The 24543-nt window shown below is 37.7% G+C and overlaps 5 protein-coding genes across 6 annotated transcripts; 2 read left to right on the top strand and 3 right to left on the bottom strand.

Annotated features, from left to right (window-relative positions):
* On the top strand, positions 88–2545 carry LOC104747404 (pollen-specific leucine-rich repeat extensin-like protein 3). Its single transcript, XM_010469030.1, has one exon. The coding sequence runs from the start codon at positions 140–142 to the stop codon at positions 2321–2323; it is 2184 nt and encodes a 727-aa protein (XP_010467332.1). The 5' UTR covers positions 88–139; the 3' UTR covers positions 2324–2545.
* On the top strand, positions 4349–8333 carry LOC109124817. Of its 2 annotated transcripts, none has more exons than XM_010469029.2 (9): positions 4349–4693; positions 5102–5302; positions 5484–5581; positions 6080–6149; positions 6221–6400; positions 6493–6749; positions 7062–7152; positions 7281–7491; positions 7852–8333. In XM_010469029.2, exons 1-9 carry the CDS (start codon positions 4514–4516, stop codon positions 8070–8072), a joined length of 1509 nt encoding a protein of 502 aa, XP_010467331.1. In that variant the 5' UTR covers positions 4349–4513; the 3' UTR covers positions 8073–8333. The 2 variants fall into 2 exon arrangements, with proteins under 2 accessions (XP_010467331.1, XP_019092830.1); XM_019237285.1 differs by lacking the exon at positions 7852–8333 and adding an exon at positions 7622–7725.
* LOC109129155 lies at positions 8730–13078 on the bottom strand. Its single transcript, XM_019236807.1, has 9 exons — positions 12918–13078; positions 11746–12787; positions 11545–11640; positions 11385–11460; positions 11101–11300; positions 10890–11004; positions 10239–10665; positions 9908–10170; positions 8730–9835 (listed from the first exon to the last, which is right to left on the bottom strand). Exons 1-9 carry the CDS (start codon positions 13076–13078, stop codon positions 8730–8732), a joined length of 3486 nt encoding a protein of 1161 aa, XP_019092352.1.
* Positions 13782–14919, bottom strand: LOC104747402 (putative F-box/kelch-repeat protein At3g46050). Its single transcript, XM_010469028.1, has one exon. The coding sequence runs from the start codon at positions 14909–14911 to the stop codon at positions 13856–13858; it is 1056 nt and encodes a 351-aa protein (XP_010467330.1). The 5' UTR covers positions 14912–14919; the 3' UTR covers positions 13782–13855.
* LOC109129214 lies at positions 22451–22981 on the bottom strand. The gene has a single exon (XM_019236952.1). It carries the CDS (start codon positions 22881–22883, stop codon positions 22686–22688), a length of 198 nt encoding a protein of 65 aa, XP_019092497.1. The 5' UTR covers positions 22884–22981; the 3' UTR covers positions 22451–22685.

The raw sequence follows: 24543 nt of genomic DNA, 5'->3' as shown, positions 1-24543 counted from the left end.
CGGATGTGAAGCAAAATCCTTGAAAGGCAAAAACAAGATAGGTCTAAATATAGGCAAAACAATTGTTTGGTGATGCAAAAATGAAAATCGTTTGGCATTATTAATAATAACCCTTTGGTGTTTTTCATCGGAACTTTCTATGCCCCATATCTATAAGCAGCCTTGGGTATTTTCCAAGGTTTTGTTCTTCAAAGCCATGACTAAACCTACATTTTCTTTACCGCCCTTTGGCTGCTTCCTTTTATTCTTTTCTCTCTTCTTCTTCTTCTCCTCCTCTGTTGTTTTAGCACTCACCGATGCAGAAGCTTCATTTATTGCACAGCGACAGCTCTTGACGTTACCCGAAAATGGCGAACTCCCTGATGATATTGAGTATGAGGTTGATCTTAAGGTGACCTTTGCGAACAATAGGCTTAAGAGAGCCTATATAGCTCTCCAAGCCTGGAAAAAGGCGGTGTATTCAGACCCGTTTAACACCACAGGAAACTGGCATGGCCCTCACGTGTGTGGGTACACGGGCGTGTTCTGTGCCCCTGCTCTTGATGATCCTAATGTTGCGGTTGTGGCGGGAGTTGATTTGAATGGAGCGGATATCGCAGGGCATTTACCGGCTGAGCTTGGTTTGATGACGGACGTAGCCATGTTCCATTTGAATTCGAACCGGTTCTGTGGTATCATACCCAAGAGTTTTGAGAAGTTGAGGCTAATGCACGAGTTCGACGTCAGCAACAACCGGTTTGTTGGACCTTTCCCTTCAGTTGTCCTCTCATGGCCGGCCGTTAAGTTCATCGACGTCAGATACAATGATTTCGAAGGTCAAGTCCCTCCTGAGCTTTTCAAGAAGGATCTTGATGCCATTTTCTTGAACAACAACAGATTCACATCTACCATTCCTGATTCCCTCGGAGAATCCTCAGCCTCCGTCGTGACCTTTGCACACAACAAATTCAGCGGTTGTATCCCTAAAACCATTGGAAACATGAAGAACCTAAACGAGATTATCTTTAAGGACAACAATCTCGGCGGTTGTTTCCCATCAGAGATCGGGAAGCTAGCCAATGTGAACGTGTTTGATGCTAGCATGAACTCCTTCACCGGTGTTCTACCACCGAGCTTTGTAGGGCTTACGGGTGTCGAAGAGTTTGATATCTCTGTGAATAAACTCACAGGGTTTGTACCGGAGAATGTCTGCAAGTTGCCTAAACTGGTTAACATGACGTACGCCTACAACTACTTCAACGGACAAGGCGATTCGTGTGTTCCAGGTAGTCGCACGGAGATTGCATTGGATGATACACGTAACTGCTTGCCAGATAGGCCTAAGCAACGATCAGCCAAGGAATGTGCGGTTGTGATTAGCCGTCCAGTCGATTGTAGTAAGGACAAGTGCGCAGGTGGTTCTAGCCACGTTGCGCCGTCAAAGTCCCCATCACCCGTGCCAACTAGGCCGGTTCATAAACCACAAACACCAAAAGGGTCACCACAACCAAATGACCCATATAATCAGTCCCCAGTGAAGTTCCGGCGTAGCCCACCTCCACCACAGCAACCACATACCCCGGTGGTTCACTCTCCACCGCCTACACCACCAGTCTCTTCTCCTCCTCCCTCACCCCCAGTCCATAAACCACAACCACCGAAAGAGTCACCACAACCAAATGACCCATATGATCAGTCTCCTGTGAAGTTCCGGCGTAGCCCTCCTCCACCTCAAGTTCAGTCTCCACCACCACCACCGCCAGTATATTCTCCACCGCCTCCACCACCAGTCTATTCACCACCACCACCGGTTTATTCTCCACCGCCGCCACCACCAGTTCATTCACCACCACCCCCAGTACACTCTCCTCCACCGCCAGTCCATTCTCCACCACCACCGGTACATTCTCCACCGCCGCTACCACCAGTTCACTCACCACCACCGCCAGTACATTCTCCTCCACCACCTGTCCATTCACCACCACCACCGGTTTATTCTCCACCGCCACCACCTCCACCGGTATTCTCACCACCACCACCTGTTCACTCCCCTCCACCGCCAGTATATTCCCCACCACCACCGGTATATTCTCCTCCTCCACCGCCGGTATATTCCCCACCACCACCTCCAGTAAACTCACCCCCACCACCACCAGTGTACTCTCCTCCGCATTTACCACCAAAGATGAGTTCACCACCAACACAAACACCGGTCAACTCTCCTCCGCCACGAGCACCGACACGGACAGTAGAAGCACCACCGCCAAGTGAAGAATTCATCCTTCCACCATCCATCGGCCACCAATATGCATCACCACCACCACCAATGTTCCAAGGCTACTAATATTAGAGAGAGAGAGAGTGAAGTCGAAAACGTCATGAGGAGAAACAAAAGAAGATAACAAAAAACTGATGGAAGACAGAAGAAGAAAAAAAGAAGGAGGGCAAATGTAACTTAGTGGCATTAACTCCTTACTTGCGAGTAATCGTACAAAGTTTGTGTAGTAAACTGTTTATATAAACATCTTTTTGGTCTATAAAAGATTTTAACACTTTGAAAAACAAAGGAGTTGTTGTTAAGACCGTTTACGATGGTATCCTATAATATGGCCTCAATGGCTCGAGCTCACGATCCCGTTTTTTTTTAGTCTACTCTAGAGTCTAGACTAACAGAGTGAGCGTGACAATTATGATGTCTTTTTTCGGGAGCTAGCAGAAAAGAAATGCATGCTAAGTAGTAAGTATACCAAGGATTAATGTCCGAATCCCAAAGACAAATGATTAGTGTACCTATTTAAAACAGTTTAGTGAAAATACTATAAATTTTTAACACTTTGAAAAACAAAGGAGTTGTTGTTATGCTTCTTCTCTTGTGCGTTAAGACCGTTTACGACCGGTATTTATGGCCTCGATGGCTCGATCTCACGATCACATATTTATTTAGTCTACTCTAGAGTCGAGAGTCGAGACTAACCAAGTGAGCGTGATGATTATGATCTACACTTCTTGAAATCAATTTGATTAACTTGGTAACCAAGTGAGCATGATGTCCTTTTTCGGGAGATAGAGATAGGGGAAATGCATCCTAACTATACCTATTTGATTCTTGAAGTAGTTTAACATATTGTTGGACCTAGAACAAATTGTGGCACTATCCGAGGAAGTTAAACCTGTAAATTAATTATTGTTCGATCAATTAATTATTATTAATTTTTTTTTTTTTTTTCATTTCACAAATATTATCGTTTTAATATTTAACTTTTGATTCATAAAAAATGTCTCATTTTATATTTTGATACAATTTTTTTAATTCATATTTTATCCCTATGTTTTAGTTAATGATAAACTTACTTAATCATATATGTGAAAATTGAAGTATAAATTTATTAAGTATAACTATATATGGTCACATCTATACCATAATATGATAATTTTATACATTATTAATATATATATATATATATATATATATATATTATGTAAAAAGATTAGTGGAATGTGACCAATGTAAGTTTTTTTCTCTTACCAATTTGCATTAATTCTTGTTAGAGTTCATATTTATTTTCTTAATACATAAAAATATATCAGTGTCATTTTTTAATGATAAAAAAATTTCTATAATTAATTGTAAAAACAATAGTATTAATTATAGAAAATTATTCAACATTGCTACATTGACGACTTTATTTACATTTTCTCATAAAATATACAGAGGTAGTTAATTTAGTTTAATAAACCTATTGGGCTGATACGAATATCACAACATGGACAAAACCAATTGCTCCTATGATTAAATGTAACTTTGATGCAGGTTTTAATCTTCAAAACCACACAACTACAGGAGGATGGATAGTCAGGGATCATCAAGGGACAGTATTAGTTTGGGGAGCAATGGTCTTATCAAAGTCTCAGTCGGCTCTAGAAGCAGAAGCAAAGGCACTACTATCATCGTTACAACACGCATGGAGCCGAGGTTATAAATCCATAATATTTGAAGGAGATTGTGAAATTCTTGTTAACATTGTTAATGGCCAACAACGAGATGCTTCAATCATGAATGTGATCAAGGATATTCAATTTTGGAAAACAAAATTTCTTCATTTTGTCTGTAGTTATACCAAAAGGTCATGTAATGTACCTGCTCATAACCTTGCTAAATTTGGTTGTCAAAATTCTCCCTGTTATGTTGAATCTGTAATAAAGCTTGGCTCACTGAACCACTTTGTAATGATTCTTGTTAAGCAATAAAATACTTGTTGAGTAAAAAAAAAAAAACCTATTGGGCTATTGGGTTATTGGGCCAACGAAATTTTGTTTTTTCTGTAATACACGACGACGTATGGTTGAAGATCCTTTTGCTGCACGACGAAGCATTTTCCGGTTAAGTCTTTTGAGTTTCAGCTAACTGAATTACAGTTTTTCCTTTTTCGATTCGAAATCTTTTAGTTCCATTTCATTCCTTCGAACAAAACCCAATCGCTCATTTCTGGTAAATCCGATTTTTGGGAAACCCTAATTTGGTTTCGAATCGACGATGGAGGAAGACAAGCAGCAAATGCACGAGGAGAAATCATACCCGGTTAAGGAAGAGGAGCCCGAGATTGAGAAATCGGATGCGACGCCCAAGAGTTCTGGTGGTGGTTGGGGATGGGGTTTCTCTGGCTTCTCTGTGCTTTCGGATCTTCAAAAAGCTGCCGAAGATATATCTCGTAATGTATGTTCCCCCCCACTCCGTAATTTTGACCTAATTTTGTATGAATTCAGTGTTTTCTGATATTGGATCCGAAGCGTATGGTACCAATTGATTGCGCTTTTGTGGTGTATTGTAACTCATTCAAACTCTGCATTGCTATTTTGATGTGGTCATGAGTTTCTTAAAGAGTGAATTGATTTGATATATTAGGATTAATCTGATGGGATACAAATGTGTTTATTGGTTCCATTTATTATCATCCCAGCCTACTTTAGAAAGATAATGTAACCTTTCTATCTTGAGAGGTTTTGGTACGATGTCTGTTTATTTCAGTACATGTTTGTTTAAGGAAACATGGTTTTACTAAGTTTTAAAAATTCATCCTTTTTATGAATAATGATGAACCCTGATTTTCTCCTCCCATTGTAGGCTGCAGCAGTGGCGGAGAAAGCAGCTAAAAGCATTGCAGAGATGGGAGAAGCAGATGAAGACTCTGAATCTTCTGCCAAGGAAGAAGAGAAAACTGAAGAACCTGATACAGAGCAGGATAGTGATGATGAGAATTCAAAGTTGAAGAAGTCAGCTCTCGAGAGATTGGAGGGTGCAAGCGAAGAGTCACTTCTTAGCCAGGCAAGTTTTTCTTGCTTTTTATGCGCAAGTCATTGTCTATGTTTATGGTGATAATATTGTAAATGCGATCATGCTCTTTCCTACATAAATCTTTGTTCTGCCATATCTGTTTTCTTTTTATTTGTCGTTGGCTTAAGTCGTTATTCTTCATTTGCTTATACGTTAGCATTTACTTCTTCAGGGTTTGAAGGTTTTTGATGATTCAGTTGAGAGCTTCACTTCTGGAGCTTGGCAGGCATTCGGAAATGCGTTAAAAGGGGGCTCAAGTTTGGTGCAAAAGTATGTTCCTTTTAACATTATTTTTTTCTTTTACTGATAGCTTTAATCTTAAATGTGAAAATTACAAACTTAATGAACGAAAATGTTTTAAGGATAACTGAAAAGTAATCCTTTGATTGGAAACTGGAGTGTTGGAATTTGAATTATTTATCAATTCAACTCTAAAGTTAATTACTTTAATTGTTTAGCATTCTGTTTCTGCACATAAGGGTCTGAGCATTTAAACTTTGTTGACACGTCACACAATGACCATACTAAGTTCATTTACTTTAATAGATTCTTCTTTTGGTAAATTAGCGTGCTCTTTTTTGATTCATTATCAGTAAAATGTTGGGCAAGCTATATTTGTCATTTCCTGAAGATAAGAATACATTGTTTGCCTATGACTGGTTTAGACTGTGGTGGCTTAATGAACCCGAGGTCATGTGTTTCTTCGGTATAGACTGGTTCCCCTACGAAGAAGATCAAGTTATGAACGCTCCGCAATTTCTTTTGTAGGCTTGAAAACAGTGTCCAGCAAGGTTCTTCGCCCAGGGAAGCTGGATCTGGTGCACCGTCTTTACTGGAGGTTTGTGCTTTCTTTTGTGTCGTTTTCTGTCTTCTTAGCTTAACATTATATTTAACCGTTCTGTTCTGCAGACGGGAAAAGCATTAACTGCCAAAGGAATGCAAGTACTTGAATTTGTGGGCAAGGAGACCATGGATTTACTAATTACAGAGACTGGTCTTGGGGTTGAGAAGAATGGGGTAGATCAAGTACTTGAGGAAGTGACATTTGATCGATGCTTTTACATTTATGGTGGTCCTGAGCAGCTTGAGGTGACCCACTTATCTCTGAAAATCACCTGGCAATTCATTCTCTGATAATCGATTTTTTCTTCCCTCAATTATTTTATTTATGGTGATTTCAGGAATTGGAAGCATTGGCAAGCCACTATACTCTGTTGTTCAACAGGAGAAAGGGGAAATTGTCACCAGATGAGAAATCGTTGTACGATGGAAAGCTCAAACAAATCCAACAACTGTTCAGCTTCGCTGATGAAACGAGTAAAAGTAAAGCAGAGTCTGACAAAGGGAAGAATATAGATATCAAAACTGAAGGCAATGATGATGACATGAAGAATCTGCATAACTCGAGTGTCAGCAAAGCTGCTGATATGGCTGCTGGGTAATTATCATTGTTTCCCTTTCCATCTATCAGATTCGACATTTTGATTTTCTCCATCAGTTTCCTTTGTCTGTACTTTCTCATTAAATCACCACAATACGTCCCTTCAATGCCCAAGAATGTTATAGATATCAGTTGTTGTCCCTTCATATCATTTACCAAATCCAATCCTCTATATGATTAGAGAAGGTGAAAATTAGAAACTTGGAATCTTGCATCAGGAAATTTCTCATGTTAAGGTTAAGTGATAAATATGTATGGATTATATTTCGTAGACCTGTTTTTTATTTGGTTGTCAATTATGTTTTTCAGGTTCACAAATGCTTTAGCGGGACTAAATGTAAATGATATGATCCAGCGAACTGGTGGCAGGCTTGAATCTCTTCACTCAGAAGGAGTTCATGTGCGAAGAGTGATCCCTTCATACTCTTGTTTAAAATTAAGAATATTTATTCTACTACCACTAGTATTGTTCTGTTTTGTTTGGCTGAAAAAAAAATCCACCAACTAAAATGAAATCTCCTTCTGCAGAGGCTTTCAGAGATGTGCTGTTTTGCAGTCACTCATCTGCTTATCCTCAGTAAGTCCATGATATCTCATGCCAACAAAGTTCAGGATGAAGACGCTGAGGCGTTGAAAATCGAGTGGCCAGAGGATCCTACTGAGAAAGCTAAGCTGATTAAAGGCAAGGCAGAATCAATGGCTGGATATGTTGAAGCAGTTTCCAACAGTTTTATAACAGGTTGGTCCACAGTTATTTAACTTACTTTGACTTATAATTGTTCTATCGCATGTCTTACCGAGTATCCTGGGTTGTTAGAATCATCTTATGTAAGGATAATATTAATAGCTCTTTTCATTTGTAAAAGAAGAAGGTAGAAGCAACGTTTCTTCAACTACACAGACTAAAACTGTAAAAAAGGGAAGTTCTTGGAAATTAAAGTTCATCGTAGACACTTAAAACCACCTTAGTTTGGGGTTTTCTCTTGCCTCAGTTTTAGTTTTGTATATAGTTAGTGTCTGGGTTTAGACAGAAGACAATATGCTTGTGAAACAGTAGACGAAAAGTCACAGTTTCCAAATACTCTTTTCCGCATTGCAGGTATATCAGATGTATCCGAAACATACTCAGCTGCAATTAAAGGAGTTACTGCTGCTGCTGATTCCAAAGATGAACTTCTGAAAACATCAACCATGCCGGAAAAAGCAAGCACCTTCAACGATAGTCTTCGCTCTGACCAAACCACAGCTATCACAAAGATTCAGGAAGGACTTCAGTACTTATCCTATGTTGTGATATCTACCTCAATGCCCTCTGCCTGATATTATAATAAGAGTTAGATGGGTCTTTTATGTGTTTTTTTTCTTTTCTTTAACATGACTCGGATTCGATTTAGTTTTTCTTTGTAGATATTATCATCTCTTTCGCTAGGCTGCTCTTTATTCTCCCACTTGTGCTCTGCTTCTTTGTTGTCTGGATCTTGAATGTTTGATGAAATCTAGAAACCAAAGATTAAAGCAGGGAAGAGATTAGTAGTGTTATTTTGTTTTTGTTTAAAATAATATGCTGTTGCTTCCAAAGTATTTACTTGGAAGTTGGCTGTGTTGATCTGTAAACGTAGCTTTCAGTATTTGTTTACATATACATTTTTCGTTCACTAAAAGTTTGCAAGGATTATTGTTGCGTTCACTAAATCATCTTTTAAATGTCTTAACACTATGACGCATCATCATCACCGGTCTAATGACCAACCCCTTTATCTAACCCTTACGGATGATTGGAATCCAATGTGCTCAATTCCAGTCTAAGGTGCAAAAAATCACCATGCGCCATTTCCACATCTGCCGGATTCCAAAAATTTGGACGGGTGAACACCCAACTTGGACAAAAGAAAATGAAACTGATCACGCCCCAAAGCCTTTGTAAAGATATCCGCAAGCTGAGCATCAGTCCGCACATGTTGCAACGTGATAACACCATCACGATAAGAATTCCGCACCGCATGACAAATCATTTTCAATGTGTTTAGTACGCTCATGAAACACCGGATTAGTAGCAATGTGAATCGCAGCTTTGCTATCACAGAACAAGCGAGCAGGAAAAGTAAGTTCGACACCCAATCCTTTTAACAACTTGCGCAACCACTTAATCTCCTTTAAAGCAACAGCCATCGACCTGTACTCGGTCTCAGCGGATGAATGAGAGACAGTGTCTTGTTTCTTAGTCTTCCAAGAGATAGGAGAAGACCCCATGAAGACCACATAAGCACTAAGAGAACGGCGAGTTAACGGACAAGAAGACCAATCAGAGTCACAATAAACTGTTAACGTCAAATCCTTATCAGCATTGAGCAAAATACCATGAGCAGGAACACCCTTGAGAAAACGAACAACACGCAAGGCAGCGTCCCAATGAGCCTCACGTGGAGTTTTCATGAATTGGGACAAGACATGAACCGAGTAACACAGCTCAAGACGCGTGTGAAGGAGATACAGCAAACGACCAACAAGTCTTCGATAGCGCTTAGGATCAAGTGGAAGAGGACCATCATCTTTGGCAAGACCATGGTTCTTTTCAAGTGGCGTAAAAGCAAAACGAGAATCGGCCAAATCATAGTCGGAAACAATATCCAGCGCATAGTTTCTTTGAGAAATGAAAATACCGTCTGAAGCACGACTCATTTCAATGCCTAGAAAGTATTTGAGTTTCCCCAAGTCTTTCATAGAGAAACAACGACTCAAGTAGTCTTTAAACTGTCGAAGCATATAGGCATCATTCCCACAAATGACAAGATCATCAACATACACTAGAACATGAAGCTCAATACCTCCACGAGAATAGGAGAACAATGAGTAATCATCATATGATTGAACAAACCCGAAACGAAGCAATGAGTCGGATAGCTTTTTAAACCAAGACCGCAGAGCCTGCTTTAAACCATAAAGAGACTTCCTAAGGTGGCATACTTTACCAGGATGAGTGTGACGAAAACCCGTAGGAAGCTTCATGTAGACCTCCTCATCAAGATCACCATGTAAGAATGCATTATTAACATCCATTTGATAAACTTCCCACTGATTGGCAGCTACCAATCACAAAAGAGTCCAAACTGTGGTCATACGAACCACCGGAGCAAACGTATCATGATAATCTTCACCTTCAACTTGATTGTTACCAAGTGCCACCAACCGAGCCTTATAACGCTCTACCAAACCATCCGCATTATACTTGGTTTTATAGACCCATTGACAACCAATAGCAACCTTATTAGGAGGGAGATCAACAACATCCCAAGTCCGGTGAATTTCGAGAGCATCTACCTCCTTTGTCATAGCATTGTTCCAAACTTTGAGTCGAACAGCTTCTTTAAAGTGCTTTGGTTCGACATTGGAGACAATGGAAGCCAAATAACCCGATGACCTGCTGAAAAAGAGTCATCGGAAAAAGAGGTTGTCAAAGGAGACAAAGACATACCTTGAGCCGAAGACGAGGATTGAGTAGAAGCAGCGGAAAGAGCGTGACTGACGACGAGTGTACTATCAACATTGTAAAGAACATAATCCTGTAAGCGAACTGACGGAGTAGGTTGTCGTGAACTTTTACGAGGAGGTGGTAAGGACTGCATCGACAAAGAAGAATCAAACGCCGAGACTGAAACAGAGAGAGGAACAACAACAGAACCAGAGTTATCACTGCTAGACGGATTAGGTTGTCGATCCAATACAGAGGAGTCAGAAACAGGGGAAACAGAGGTAGGTGGAACAGTCTCCGATACAGAAGGAATCCCCCTATTGATAACAACCTCAGATACAGAAGAACTCCCCCTGTCTGCAACATGCGCGTCAGTAGAAGGCAATGGTGCAACCAACCAGTCATCATCAAGTGGTTGAACCGACGAAGAAATGGACAAAGAATCTTGTGCAGCGGAGTAAGGAAAAGAATCCTCACAGAAAACAACATCACGAGATACAACAAACTCATGCACTCCATATCATAAACTCTCCAGCCCTTTTTACGAAAGGGGTAACCAACAAACACGCAAGACCGACTCCTTTCCCCAAACTTATCTTTGTCACGAGTGACATGATGAGTGTAACAAGCGCAGCCGAAAACATGAAGCTGAGATTAGTCTGGCTTACATCCATAAAGAAGTTCATACGGAGTGCAACCTTTATGAATCGAAGACGGGGTGCGATTTATCAAATATGCAGCTGTCAAAACCGACTCACCCCAAAAATTTATCGGAAACTTAGCCTGAAAAGCAAAGCCCGAGAGACATTAAGAATATATATGTGTTTGCGTTCAACTCTCCCATTTTGTTGTGGAGTGCCAACACAAGGTTTTATGTACAATGCCTTTCTCACGAAAATAAGAGGACAAACACATGAACTTTGTTCCATTATCACTTCGAACAGTCTTGACCACTTTGCTAAATTGTTTCTCGGCATACGTTATGAAATTGGTAAGAACATTACGAACCTCTGATTTCTCAAGTAACAAGTAAGTCCATACTGCTCTAGAATAGTCATCGACAATAGTTAGAAAATAAACTGCACCACACGAGACAGGAACACGATATGGACCCCAAACATCACAATGAATTAATGAAAAACACTCTTGAGTTTTATTAATACTTTCTGGAAACACCTCTCGTGTTTGTTTTGCACGAAAACAGACACCACACGAGTCAGAACCAACAGAGGAAAAAGACTGAGAAAACAAATGTAGAGAAGAAAGAACTGAAAAACTTGGATGCCCCAAACGACGATGCCACAAAGCCTTATCAAGAGAAACCGTAGCTGCATGTATCTTCGTTGAAGCCACATCCGTAAGATAGTACACACCGTCACGCTCTTCACCGCTTCCAATCAGGGTCCTCGAAAAACGGTCCTGAAGAAAACAAATTATGTCAGTGAAAGTAGCGAGACACTTAGTTTGTTTCAAAATCTGAGAAACAGAAATCAGAGTGCAATTTAAAGATGGCACAAATAGAACATTCGTCAACGAGACTTTGTCCGTTAGAGACAAAACACCAACACTCATAGCAAAAGTCTTGCTACCATCGGCAAATCCAACCGAACACGTCGGAATGGACACAACATTGTGCAACAAAGAAAGCCTCCCAGTCATATGGTGAGATGCTCCTGTGTCCAAAATAATATCACCAAACTCAAGCTTACCAGACAGTTTGTCGGAACTATCGTTGCCTGATTTTTCATGAATCATCTGAGTTAAAACTTTCAACTGTTCAGATGTTAAGGCAAGAAAAATAGAGGAATTGGAGCTAGTCGCATGAGCAGTCATAGGTTTCCCACGTCCTCTTCCTCCACTAGAAACCATAGAACCACGACCTCCTCTTCCCCGACCAGGAGAACCACGACCACCACTAGTACCTCGCTCACGATCCATCCACCAATATGGAAAACCAACAAGTTGCCAACAGTCCTTCTGTTCATGCCCGGTACGACCACAGTGAGTGCAGGAGCGTCCCTTACCAAGAAGAGAACCAGTATGATCAGTCCGGAACAAGGAAGCATCACCGCAAGAAGACTGATCGCGGTTATCACTACGAGCCAAGAAACCGACAAACTCGTGATTTTGTTGAAGACTAGCAGAGGACATTCTTTGCTCTTCACGAATCACTTTAGAGTATGCCACAGCGAGACTAGGGAGAGGATCCATACTAATGAGAGTAGTGCAGAGGCCACCAAACCTCGAATCATCGAGGCCCATTACAAACTGATGAAGCTTCTCTTCATCTCTTTCTTCCACAATTGCAGACAAAGTGACACCACAGGAACAAACGGGACTCACTCGATAATTTTTCAGTTCTTCCCAAAGATTGCACAATCTTCCATAATATTCCATAACAGATTGACCATCTTGTCTACACGAGGCAAGTTTAGCCTTAATTTGGTGAACACGCACCTTGTTACCAATAGAGAAACGATATTGCAGCTCTTCCCACAATTCTTGTTCACTTGAGACAAACGTCATGGTTGAATTCAATTTAGACTCAATCGAAGATCGAATCCAACTAATGATCATGGAATTCACTATTTTTCCAATTTTCTAGATCAGGACTATCACTAGAAGGCCTGGGAATAGTGTCGCTGATAAACCCTGTCTTGCGCTTGACTTAAAGAGCATTCAACATCTCTTCAGACCATTGGATGTAGTTATCTTCAGTTAACAAAACTGAAGTGATCATAACACCAGGATTGTCTGAGCTTGACAACGTGTATGGAGGGATAGCAGTCTTGACATCAGACTGACCAACAATAACACCGGTGGAACCAGGTGTAACGGAGGATTCATGATCACCCATGATTTTCTTGTCACGCAAGAAAGCACAAAATAAGGAAAAGAATTTGAAGCTAGAAAAGCACAAAGAAAACGAGAACAATCGAAATAAACTTTAGATCGATTTAGGCTCTGATACCATGTAGAATTAAGATATCAAACTGACTTAATTTTATTTACTGCCCAAACTAGGGTATTTATACACAATACAATGAGAAAATAAGATAAACACAAACAGCACAAACTTAGGTTTTAAGCCTTATCACAAAAACCCCTAAGCCTTATCTTAAATTAGAGACTTATCCTCAATAGTCAACATTTACTCTATCTCACGTGATCCAAATCTCTGGACCAACTCGGATGAGTTTTATCCTGAAAGGTTTCTTGACAGTTCCATAGATTACAAAGGACGACTAAACTTTGAGCTTTTACCATTTGGTTCTGGTAGGAGAATCTGTCCAGGGATGATGATGGGAATCGGCTTCGCCAACGTCGAAATGGGACTGTTGAATTTGCTCTACTTCTTCGATTGGGGATTGCCTCAAGGGAAAACTACCAAAGACATTGACTTAGAAGAAACCGGATCGATCATTTTCAGCAAGAAAGCAACTCTTGAGCTTGTTCCATTTCTTCGTAACTAATTATGGAACCAATAGTCTAAAAGACAATGTAATATTTTCTTTAAACAAGCACAAAATAAAATCTCTTAAAAAATCATGCTAGTTGTACCAAAAAAACCTAAAAGAAAAAATCCGTACAAATTGTAAAACTAAATCGAAAAACTAAAATAAAATTCCAATGATCAGTATGTCACAATAGCATAATGCAAAAATAAATCAGGATAAAGTTTGTATTGGTCAAAAATACACACATTCTTAGACCATTCAACAAATCCCCAAAGCCTTCCTAAATCGCGTCTCTCAAACGAAATCTCTGCACACCAGATCTCTGTTTTACATTCATCGAAAGCCCAATTTCCACAAGTCAACTTCCACCAAACTGTTACTCTCCTTCCTCGGTCGTAACTTGCCACACAAGTTAGATAACTAGTAAAATATGAATCACGGGCCACTCCTTCAAGTCCCTCAACCTTACGACTCAACTCCAAACTCTCCTCTAGATCACACCACACTAACATCCCATCCGAAATCGATATTTGGTACATCAATGTCTCTATTTCTACCAAACACACCTTCGTGTTCAACTTAAACTCCAAACCATACATATCATAAACTTTTCCACCCATTACCAGTTTACCTGGAACCACACTCTTACGAGTTGTGAGATCTAGTACTGTTGTAGGCAATAATGGCTCCCAAATTTTGGTCTCTGGATCATAAACCTCTCCCCAATTCTTGATTTTGTGGGAGTTAGAGCCTCCAATCACGTAAATCTTACCGTCGATTACATCAGCGGCTGGAGATTTTCTACATAGACGCATATTTGGTAGTCTACGCAATTGATGTGATTCACAATCAAGAACCAACACTCTATTGCCTTTCTTTCCATATTCGACGAGGCCTCCGATTATGTAAATCTCTGAACCGATTGAAAGAACGGTGGAGAAACGGGGATGTTTATACGGCGAAGGGATTGGTTTCAGTTTCTGTTGTGTCGGAAATGGTAGAAGAGTGAACCAGCGAGGATCAGCGTGCACGTCAAAGCAGACGCAGAGGTGCTCTTCTTTTATTTCGTTGCGGGAACGTGTGGCCTCAAGATCAGGGGAAGCTATGAGAGATCGAAAATACTTGGAGACTAAGGAAAGAGTTGGACGGTGGAATTTAGAGACACGAGCCAAACAGTTGAGAACGATGTCCTCCGGTAATGAAGAAAACGATGTTGGAAGAGTCGTCGTCATTGTGTCTGTTACTGCCAGGTTTTAGGTTTTATGGTTTTATGGTTTCTCTGTTTTAAGTATTTATAAAGAAGATATAAATCATTGATTAAATAAACTTTAGCAACATTTCTATCATATTTTATGATAGGGAATTAGTGTTATTATATAGTAGTATTAATTAAAGTTTAGAGATATTGTGATTATTAATTTTATAATTTAATATATATTACTTGATAATTTGATGATGTGTATCTCAAATTTTAATTTAGAAATAATCTATACACTGTTATGGCTATTAAGGGAAAAATATCCATATAATTTTACACTTTTTCTTCGTAAATATTTACATCAAATGACATTTTTCTTAAGATGATCATTTAAAATTTTGTCATTAAGTGTAATTTAATTCTTAAACTCATAAAAAATTTCTCTCTCAAATTAATTATGTATGAAAGAGTCATTAAAACTTCAATTATTGTTACCTAATCAAATTTGAAAACTAAGATTTGATATAATAAAATATGATTTATTTTTAATTATTATATTTATAAGTTTTTGTTAGATTTTAAATTATTATTTTCCTATCATCTTTCTTTGATTTCATTTACAAACTGTTTTAAATTCTCATAAATACATATCATTAATAAATAAATATTTTTTTTGGTAAGCAGTAGTTTTTTTCCTACATATGTTGTGATTTAAAATTTTTTTAAAACAAACATATATTACTCAATCTATATGAAAAATGTGTGTATAACTTTCCACATCAGCGAGTTGAAAAAATAAAATAATGTGGGTTGATAATTTAAGAAGTTTTATTTGCTCACAATTACAATATTATAATTAATATTTTAAAATATTTCACCAAATAATGCGTGCAAATACGACAAATAAACAATATAAAATGATAGTATATATCAGACAAATTGAAACAATATAATTTTCTAAAAGAATTTGTATAATGAGATCATTAGATATTAATCTGGTATAATAAGACAAGAATATGAACTAATGAATGTTTTAAGACTATACACATATAATTATTTTGCCATATCCAAAATTACAATATACTAATATGAACTAAATAGTCATATTATATCAATAAAATTACGGAATTTACAGTTATCAATATACTACTATACATAAAATATTAATCTACCAATAGTTGCGGTGACTTTATGTTTTCTAATTTTTTTGAATTTTGTTTTAGAATTTCTTTTGGTTTTAATTGAACATTCAATTTTTTTATATGACCATCCGTTAAATTATATCCTCAAACAACATGTAATTAAAAAAAAAATCCTAAATTCAATTACACAGCCATGAGTAACTCTATATATTATTTCTTTATTTCTAATATCAATCTATTTGTTTTAATTGAATATTCAATTTGTTTATATGAATATCCGTTTAATTATATTTTCAAACAATATGTAATTAAAAAAAACTAAATTCAATTACACAGGCAGACAGCCATGTGTAATCTATTTATTATTTCTTTATTTCTACTATCAGTTTATTTGTTTATTTGATATCATATATACAAAAATATACATGTGAAATTAGAAAAATATATGTCGATTTACCAAACAATTACAATATTTAAAATAAACATTGTCATAAACAAAATAATTTAAAAAATTAATACAACTATAAGTTGTAGACTATATTACAATCTTTGGAGAAAATGTAACCTCGTTCCAAAGCACGGAAACCTAGGCTCCCCTCACATTTATTTTTACATAATCTATCCCAAGCAACCCAGTGCATACCTCGTGCCTTATCATTGGACTTCCATCAGAAGGTGGAAATAGCACTTGTTAGTTTAGACGTCAAATCCTGTGGCAGTTTATAACATGACATAACATGGGTAGAAAGTGCCAAAGCCACCGATTTAATCATAATTTCCTTACCACCCTTCGATAAACACTTTGCAGACCAACCATTTACTCGATCATCTAACCGATCTTTAACGTAGCTAAAAACCTTAGTTTTCGAGCCTTGCAGATTTTCAAGAATACTCAAATAAGAACCCATACCGCCCTTCTTAGAAATACCAATAACTAACTTCAACTGAGATCATATCTCTGTAGGAACCTTTTTGCCAAACATGATAGAGGATTTAGCCAGATTAACCTCTTGTCCTGATGCTCTACCATAGTTGCCGATTATATCCATTACCATCCTACATTCATTCGCCTTTGCCTTACAAAAAAAAGGCTATCAGCGAATAGCAAATGTGAAACGGTAGGACTACCACGGGCGATGGTAATACCCGTTATTTTCTCTTCCCTTTCAGCCTTTTTAATATTTTCTATCAAGACCTCTGTGCAGAGAATAAATAAGTATGGTGACAAAGGATCACCCTGCCGTAGTCCCCTCTGTGGTCTAATAAAACCTCGGGGCTGACCATTCAAAAGAACTTGATACGACACTGACGAGACACACCACATGATCCATAAGATCCATTTCCTATCAAATCCTAATTGAACCAAAACCGCCTCCAAAAAATTTCACTCAACCCGATCATATGCCTTACTCATATCCGTTTTAAATGCCAAAAACTCCGAATTACACCGGCGGTTAGTTTTTAGTCCATGGAACATCTCCTGAGCCACAAGAATATTTTATGTAATTAAACGACCAGAAACAAAGGCTGATTGTGTTTATGAAACCAAAAGAGGCAATAAACGCTTGAGCCGAAAACACAATACTTTAGAAATAATTTTGTAACTCACATTGCATAGACTAATCGGCCTAAACTCCCCCATCCGCTGCGGACGATCAATTTAATGAAGCCATGCTGGCCAAACAATTTTGGAGGCTAATCCACTATCCGACGTCCTTAATGGCTCGGGTGATGAAAGGGTGATATTTTAGAAACAAACATCCTCTGATGGCAAAAAAACCAAATAACCCATCCTTTGCATGGAGGAATATTTATTCAACCAAGGGTTTCGTGGAACAGGGAGCGAGATGGGTGGTAGGTTCCGGTTGCTCCATTTTGGTTTGGCGTGACCCATGGTTACCGGATACTCGTCCAAGATCAGCGAATGGTAGGGGGAGATTGTGGCTTCCGAGTTTGATGGTTAATCATTTAATTAACCCAGTTACAAAGGATTGGCATCTGCCTATTCTTGAGGAGTTTTTTTTTATCCAGTGGATATATCACTTATTCGGAGTATACCGATTAGTAAAACTTATCAACCGGATAGATTATTATGGCATTTTACTAAGTCAGAGAAGTATTCGGTCAAATCAGGATATCGGCTTGCCCGAAAATTAATCACGGATGTTGAGTATGGGCCGACATGTATGCCCCTACGGGCTCAGTCGTGGAAATTATATGTACCCCCGAAGATTCAACACTTCTTCTGGCAGATTTCCTCGGGTACTCTACCTGTGTTAGAACGGCTTGCGTATCGGGTGTCCGATGTGATGCTTTGTGTAAGCGATGTGCATCTGCAGTGGAGACTATAAACCATGCGCTTTTTGAGTGCCCTTGATCGCGATGTATTTGGGAGTTATCCCCTGTGTTGTTAGATACGGGAGGCTTTCCTTATGCCTCGATTTATGCGAATTTGGACTTCATATTCTGGCAGGCGTCTTCACAATTCGGGTTTCCGATATAGCTCTTCGTCTTCCCTGGATTATATGGTCAATTTGGAAAGATCGAAATAAAAAGGTTTTCCAGGGTACCGAATTAGAGCCAATTGATATTTTGAATCAAGCGGTTAGTGATAAATTATTGTGGAAGGAGGCAAAGTCTTATTCAGTGAGATATATGTATCCTCTACTTTTATTAGAGGACATGGGTTCCTTTCCCCGTTGTCAGGTCGATGGTTCTTGGAAAGGTACGGACCCTTTTCAGGGTTTGGGTTGGTGGTGTTGTAGTGGAGAAGATTCAACGCTGCTTTTGGGAGCACGGAGTCATAGGAGAGGCCTTACTCCCTTACATGCGGAATTACAAGCACTGATATGGGCTATGGAGTCTTTACTGGTGGCTGGAGTTGATTGTCAGGCTTTTGAGACGGACTGTGCAGAACTAGTTGCGATGGTGCAGACGCCAGAGGATTGGCCCGCTTTCTCGAATCTGCTGGAGGATTTTTCATTGCTCCGATCTTCTTTCCCTTCCTTCACCCTAGCCAGGATCCCATGAGACTTAAATGTAAGGGCTGACTATCTTGCCCGGTCTTCAAAATCTTTAATTTTTGAATCCACTTTTGTAAACTCTTTTCTTCAGGGTTGAGCTACCAATCTTGGAATTCTCTTTTAATTTTATTAATGTTTGGTTGAAAAAAAAAAAAAAAATGTAACCTAGTGTTGTAGTATGGATATCTCCTAGTTAGTATTTATGACATACAATGTTTGCAGTTAGCTTATATTTTTATGGAATGTCTTGATTTTTTTTAATTATATACTTTTGGTTTTACAATAAACATGCTTTTAGTAACATGATTTGTTGGTGGTGGTGGTGAAGGTTTATGATGCCACATAAGAAGGGGATGACGGTTTTGTGGATAGTTGTATGAGAATAAGTGATTTACAACAATACAATTTGATAAAAAGTGGTAATCATCGACATCGGCATCGCAACTAAGTGCGTGATCATAGGAATATCTTTGGCGTGTACATATTGTGAAGTTTGAGGATTCTAACAACTATTAAAGTGTGTCAAGCTCATTCAATACCACATGAAAATGTGGAAGACCATTCATATATAGTAATTACTAATTAATATAAACAAAACTCAAACAAAAAATTACAGGAGAAAATTATGAGAACTAAGTACATTGGGGAGACGCGAGAGGTCGTCCACCAATAGCAAGTACAAAGATTACAGATTTATTAATCTCATATTGGAAGGCTTAGCGGGTTAGGAAAATAACTAAAAATTGGGCTGACGTCGTCAACAAACAAAAAACTCTGGATAGGGTCATAGGGCTAGAGAGGTCGCTGATTGCTGAGTCCGTAGCTTGTTATGCTGCCGGTATTCATGAATGCGTTAAAATAAGCAAACCTAGGAAGTGTTTGCTTTGCGAAATCAGAATCCAAACGCGCGTTGGTTCATTATAATCATAATAAATTTGGTGCACATAAACGAAACAAAATCGTAGTCAACTCTTGTGTGAGAACAAGATTAATTTGAAACAAAAGATCCGAGAACATTATTCCACGCAGGATTTCAAGCTCTTGCTTTCTGTCTCCTTTCGTGCAGGGAAGGATCTAGATTGAGTTTCAACACATTGCAGGGAAAATTATATTCTTACACAACGTAGACATGAATATAATGTTTTTATCTCTTAAACTCATACTCAAGATGTTTTTTAAAAAAATGTTCAAAAAACAATCGCAACAAAAACAAAATATACTAGGTAATAATCCGTGATGTTGCACAGAGTAAAATTTTTGTTTGAAATATTACATTTGTAAATATATTTATTTAGTATAACATTTATAATACAAACTTATACTGGTTTGTCTCCTACCAAAAAAAAAACTTATACTGGTTTGAATTCATCAAGTTTTATGAAAGTTTAAAATAGTTATCATTTTACAATAAATTTTTGATTGACATGATGGCGGATCTGGATAGAATGTGAACCAAATTAGTAATCGTTAGATTTTCTATCAAAATTTTAAATTATCAAATAAGATAAAAATCACAAAAACCTAAAATTTCATGAAACAGATAATTTAAATAAATTTGTTTACCCGATCAAACCCGTCTGCTAAGCCATCCCGCAACGGGTTTAAATATTTTGAGCCGTAAAATATCTTTGCATCCATCCCGCTTGAATTCATGAGATCCGTGTGGGTCATACATGCATTTCAATAAATCAGTTTTTCTAACATATAAAATATATTTAAAGTTTAAACTTAATTAATATTAATAAAGTTAAGTGATAAAGTTTTTAAGAAGAAAACATTTATTATTATTTTTTTTTTGTTAAAAGCACAATGGCATATAGTTGTAAATAATAAATCTAAATGAGGCTAAATAGTTAAATGTGTCTCGAGCTCTCTGGCGGCGGCATATCAGTTTTTTAAGAGAATGCTTCTCTATTAATATGTAGGGGATTGATAAAGTTAAGTGATAAAGTTTTTAAAAATAACACATTTATTTATTTATTTTGTCAAAAATATAATGGCATATAGTTGTAAATAATAAATTTAAATGAGGCTAAATAGTTAAATGTGTCTCGAATTTTCTGGCGGCGACACATCAGCTTTTTCAAGAGAATGTTTCTCTATTAATATATAAGAGATTTTATCTAAACAATTATACTTCCTCCGTTTCAAAATATAGGATGTTTTGGAGAAGTTTTTTGTTTCATAATATAGAATGCTTTTAAATTTCAATGCAACTTTTAGATTAGTTTAATATTTTATATTATGCAGTATTGTTTCTGATTAGTTGAACTTGTTAAAAGTAAAAACTTCTTAATCTGCGTGTTTTGCTTAAAACATCCTATATTTTCGATTTTGAAACGAAGAGAGTATAATTTAGTTAGAGAATCTCTATAAATAACAATAAAATAACAATTAAAGAATCAACCATGGCTCAAAAGTGGTCCTCATAAAGATGCCTGCAAAATCGGTCCTCCAAATAAATAGCATTAAAGTGGCTGTTTCTAAATAAACAAAGAATATATCTTGCTAAGACTTAAAGATAAAGAATAATAAATTTGTGGATTGGCTATATCCTATATGTAGTATGATCAAGTACGGGAACGATTAAAAAATGATTGTGTCTGATCGGTTGCATCAGAATTAACATAAAATGGTCCAACTATTTTAGCAACATATACACAAATACTCATAAGCACGCGTTACAAAATCTGATCAGTATGTTTCTATTCCAAGTTCCAACCTAATTATGTATTTGGTGGTAACCAAACAAATATGTACCGAATTGGCGATTTGTTCATCATTTTTTATACGCTTTTTACCGAATCGACAACTTGATTGTGGTTTAACCGTCCTAGTCTTACCTGCAATTGAAATGACTGACCAATCTTTTTTACCTTATTACATTTCTTTACAGCGAAATTAGAAACTAAGCATTTTATAATGCTTTTTATAATTAAATGAGGTAAAATCTATAACTACAGAAACTAGAAGCATCTGACAAGACATCACTCAATCTTTTTTCCTCTAGCTACTCCAATTAAACTATATAAGTCTTTGAAAGAAACTGTTAAGGTTAATGTCGTGGTGGATTTAGGTTATGTGTAGCTTCGACGGTTTAGGTAGGAAACAAAGAAAAAAGAATATAGAATTATGTGTGACTTTTGATAACTTGTAAACACTTATCACGCAATAAACAAACAGTTGACAAGTTAAGCTTAAGCGTCAATTAAGTTGTCAGGCTTATTAATAAATCACATAAAATAAAATTAATGAGAAATCGGTTGAACCTAGACACGTCTAATTGACTTATTGTCCGAAAACGGGACCAGTGTGTTTACGCACGTCTTATTCGTCAACCTCTTTTCAGTTTGCCCAACTATGTTTCAGATCTGTTCTGTTCCAATTTGGTAACATTTAGTCATTTACTGTTGCAAGAAATAGTTTAATATCGTAATCCACGGTTACAAGTATTTTATTTCCACAACAAAATTTCAACACTGGAACCTAAAACACGAAATTAGAGAAGGAAACAAATAATTACAAACTCAAGTGATAACGTATGAGAATGACTAAAACTAGTTCTTATTTTTTTTGGAAATTAAGTAATATTGAATGTACATGAACATTCATTTATCAAAGGAAATAAAGACAATATACAAACTCAGGGAAGAAAGCCGATGATGTAAGGTGAAGAAGGGCGATAAGGGGAGGGGGAGTAAGAGTAGAGGCCATGGCGGTGGTGAGCATGAGGCGGAGAAGAGTGGCTCAAGAAGGTTCTGACGGCGTCAGCCACCACCACCAAGAACTCCATTGCTATCTTCATAATCCCTATGCATAGCTCTATTCTCTTTATCACCATCCTCTCTCTTTCTCTTTCTCTCTTAGTTTTTTTTCTTCTCTACTTTGAGGTTCTTACTCCATCTTCTTTGTCTTTGGTATTTATATAAAGTCAAACATATAACATGCACGCCATGTGAATTATATGTGTATAATTTAAAACTATTGGATAACTTGTTTTGACATTTATATATAATCTATTCTATTTAAAAAAAAAAATTGAAAACATAAATAAAATGGCAGAATGTTTTTTGCGGTTATATTTATTAATTTTTTTTTTATTAAAGGTATTCAATTTTATAAATAAATGCCCAATGACCTATTTTCGGATTTAGCCCCATTACAATCTCCAAAGGGCCTAAACTACATACATCAAACCAAGTAATAATTGTGAATCAAAATTGATCCAGGTTTAAATACGAACCGGAATCAAACTGGCAATCGTTTACCCTAATCTCCAACTGAAGAAAACAGTTGAAGCCGCCGCCCAAACTTTTGCGGATGCTCATCAGAACAGGACCTCCGACGAGCCTGGACGACGCGAGTTAAACGGAGATGGTGATCCAAGATCTGTTGCCATCCCGCCACCGTAGAGCAGCTTTGAGGAGGAAGAAAAGAGCTGAGCTTCCATTGTCGAAGAGATACAGGCTCATATATGAGAAGAGATAGGCGGTAGGGAGTAGATCTGAAACCTTCGACGGTGGCTTATCTCCTCCTTGCCGTAGACGACCTCCCCTATCGAACAACAACCCTGAAAAACCTCCAGAATCTCCGATTTTCAGATCTAACCACCTCCTCTCTCGACCCTTGCCATGAATCTTCCTTTTCTACTCCTCGTCGCACCACCGCCGATAGAGCTCTTACCGTTGGTGTGTCGAGGAAACTTCTCCCTTCCACTGCTCCCTTGATTTTGACCACAAAGCTTTCACCGGATTGATGCAGCAGTTAACGGATGAAGCGCCATGAGCCTCGGGGCTCTCGTCGTCGCCGGAATCGATGGAGAACCCCCAACAATGGTGCAAGAAATTGTAATCAGAAGAAAAAGAAGAATTTGGGAGAGAAAAAATCGCCGCGTGTGAGAACTACTCGCCCCAACTTTCTCTGTCGACTCATATTTATTAAATTTTATATATCGAAATATGAAATGTATCGCATTTTTGCACTTATTCATTTGATATTTTTGGAATGGAGACTAAATCAAAAGAACTTTTACATTTTATGAGTTTTCAGAATAAAAAATATATTCGTTTATTTTATTCTTAGCCAAGAATTTCTTACCCATTGCATTCCTTATTTTTGTAACTCTTTACGATGCATATATTGATCCTAGCTAAATAAAAAAAGGTGACCATATGATTTGCGTTTTTGTTTTTAAAAGCAACTCCTCTCTCTCCTTCTATCTCAAATTTGTACCCTCCTAAATAGAGCAAGAGTGCAAGACCCATGCCTCTCGTGAATTTTAGTCCTGTTCGGTAGCATAGTATCTACGACTACTTTATGTGATAGAAAACATGTACACAAAGTCACAAACTAACACACCGCTGCTGCGTCTTATCTCTATCGTGGGGACTTTGAATTTATTGCAACGACTCTTTAGCTTTAGTCTTTAGATGAAGATATGACTTTTTTTGTCCGTCCTTGCAAAGTATTTCCAATAATTGCGGCGACTCTTCTCAATGGCT

The sequence above is a fragment of the Camelina sativa genome, chromosome 15, assembly GCF_000633955.1.
Source record: "Camelina sativa cultivar DH55 chromosome 15, Cs, whole genome shotgun sequence".
NCBI lineage: Eukaryota > Viridiplantae > Streptophyta > Magnoliopsida > Brassicales > Brassicaceae > Camelina > Camelina sativa.
This window is presented reverse-complemented; position numbering and strand designations above follow the sequence as displayed.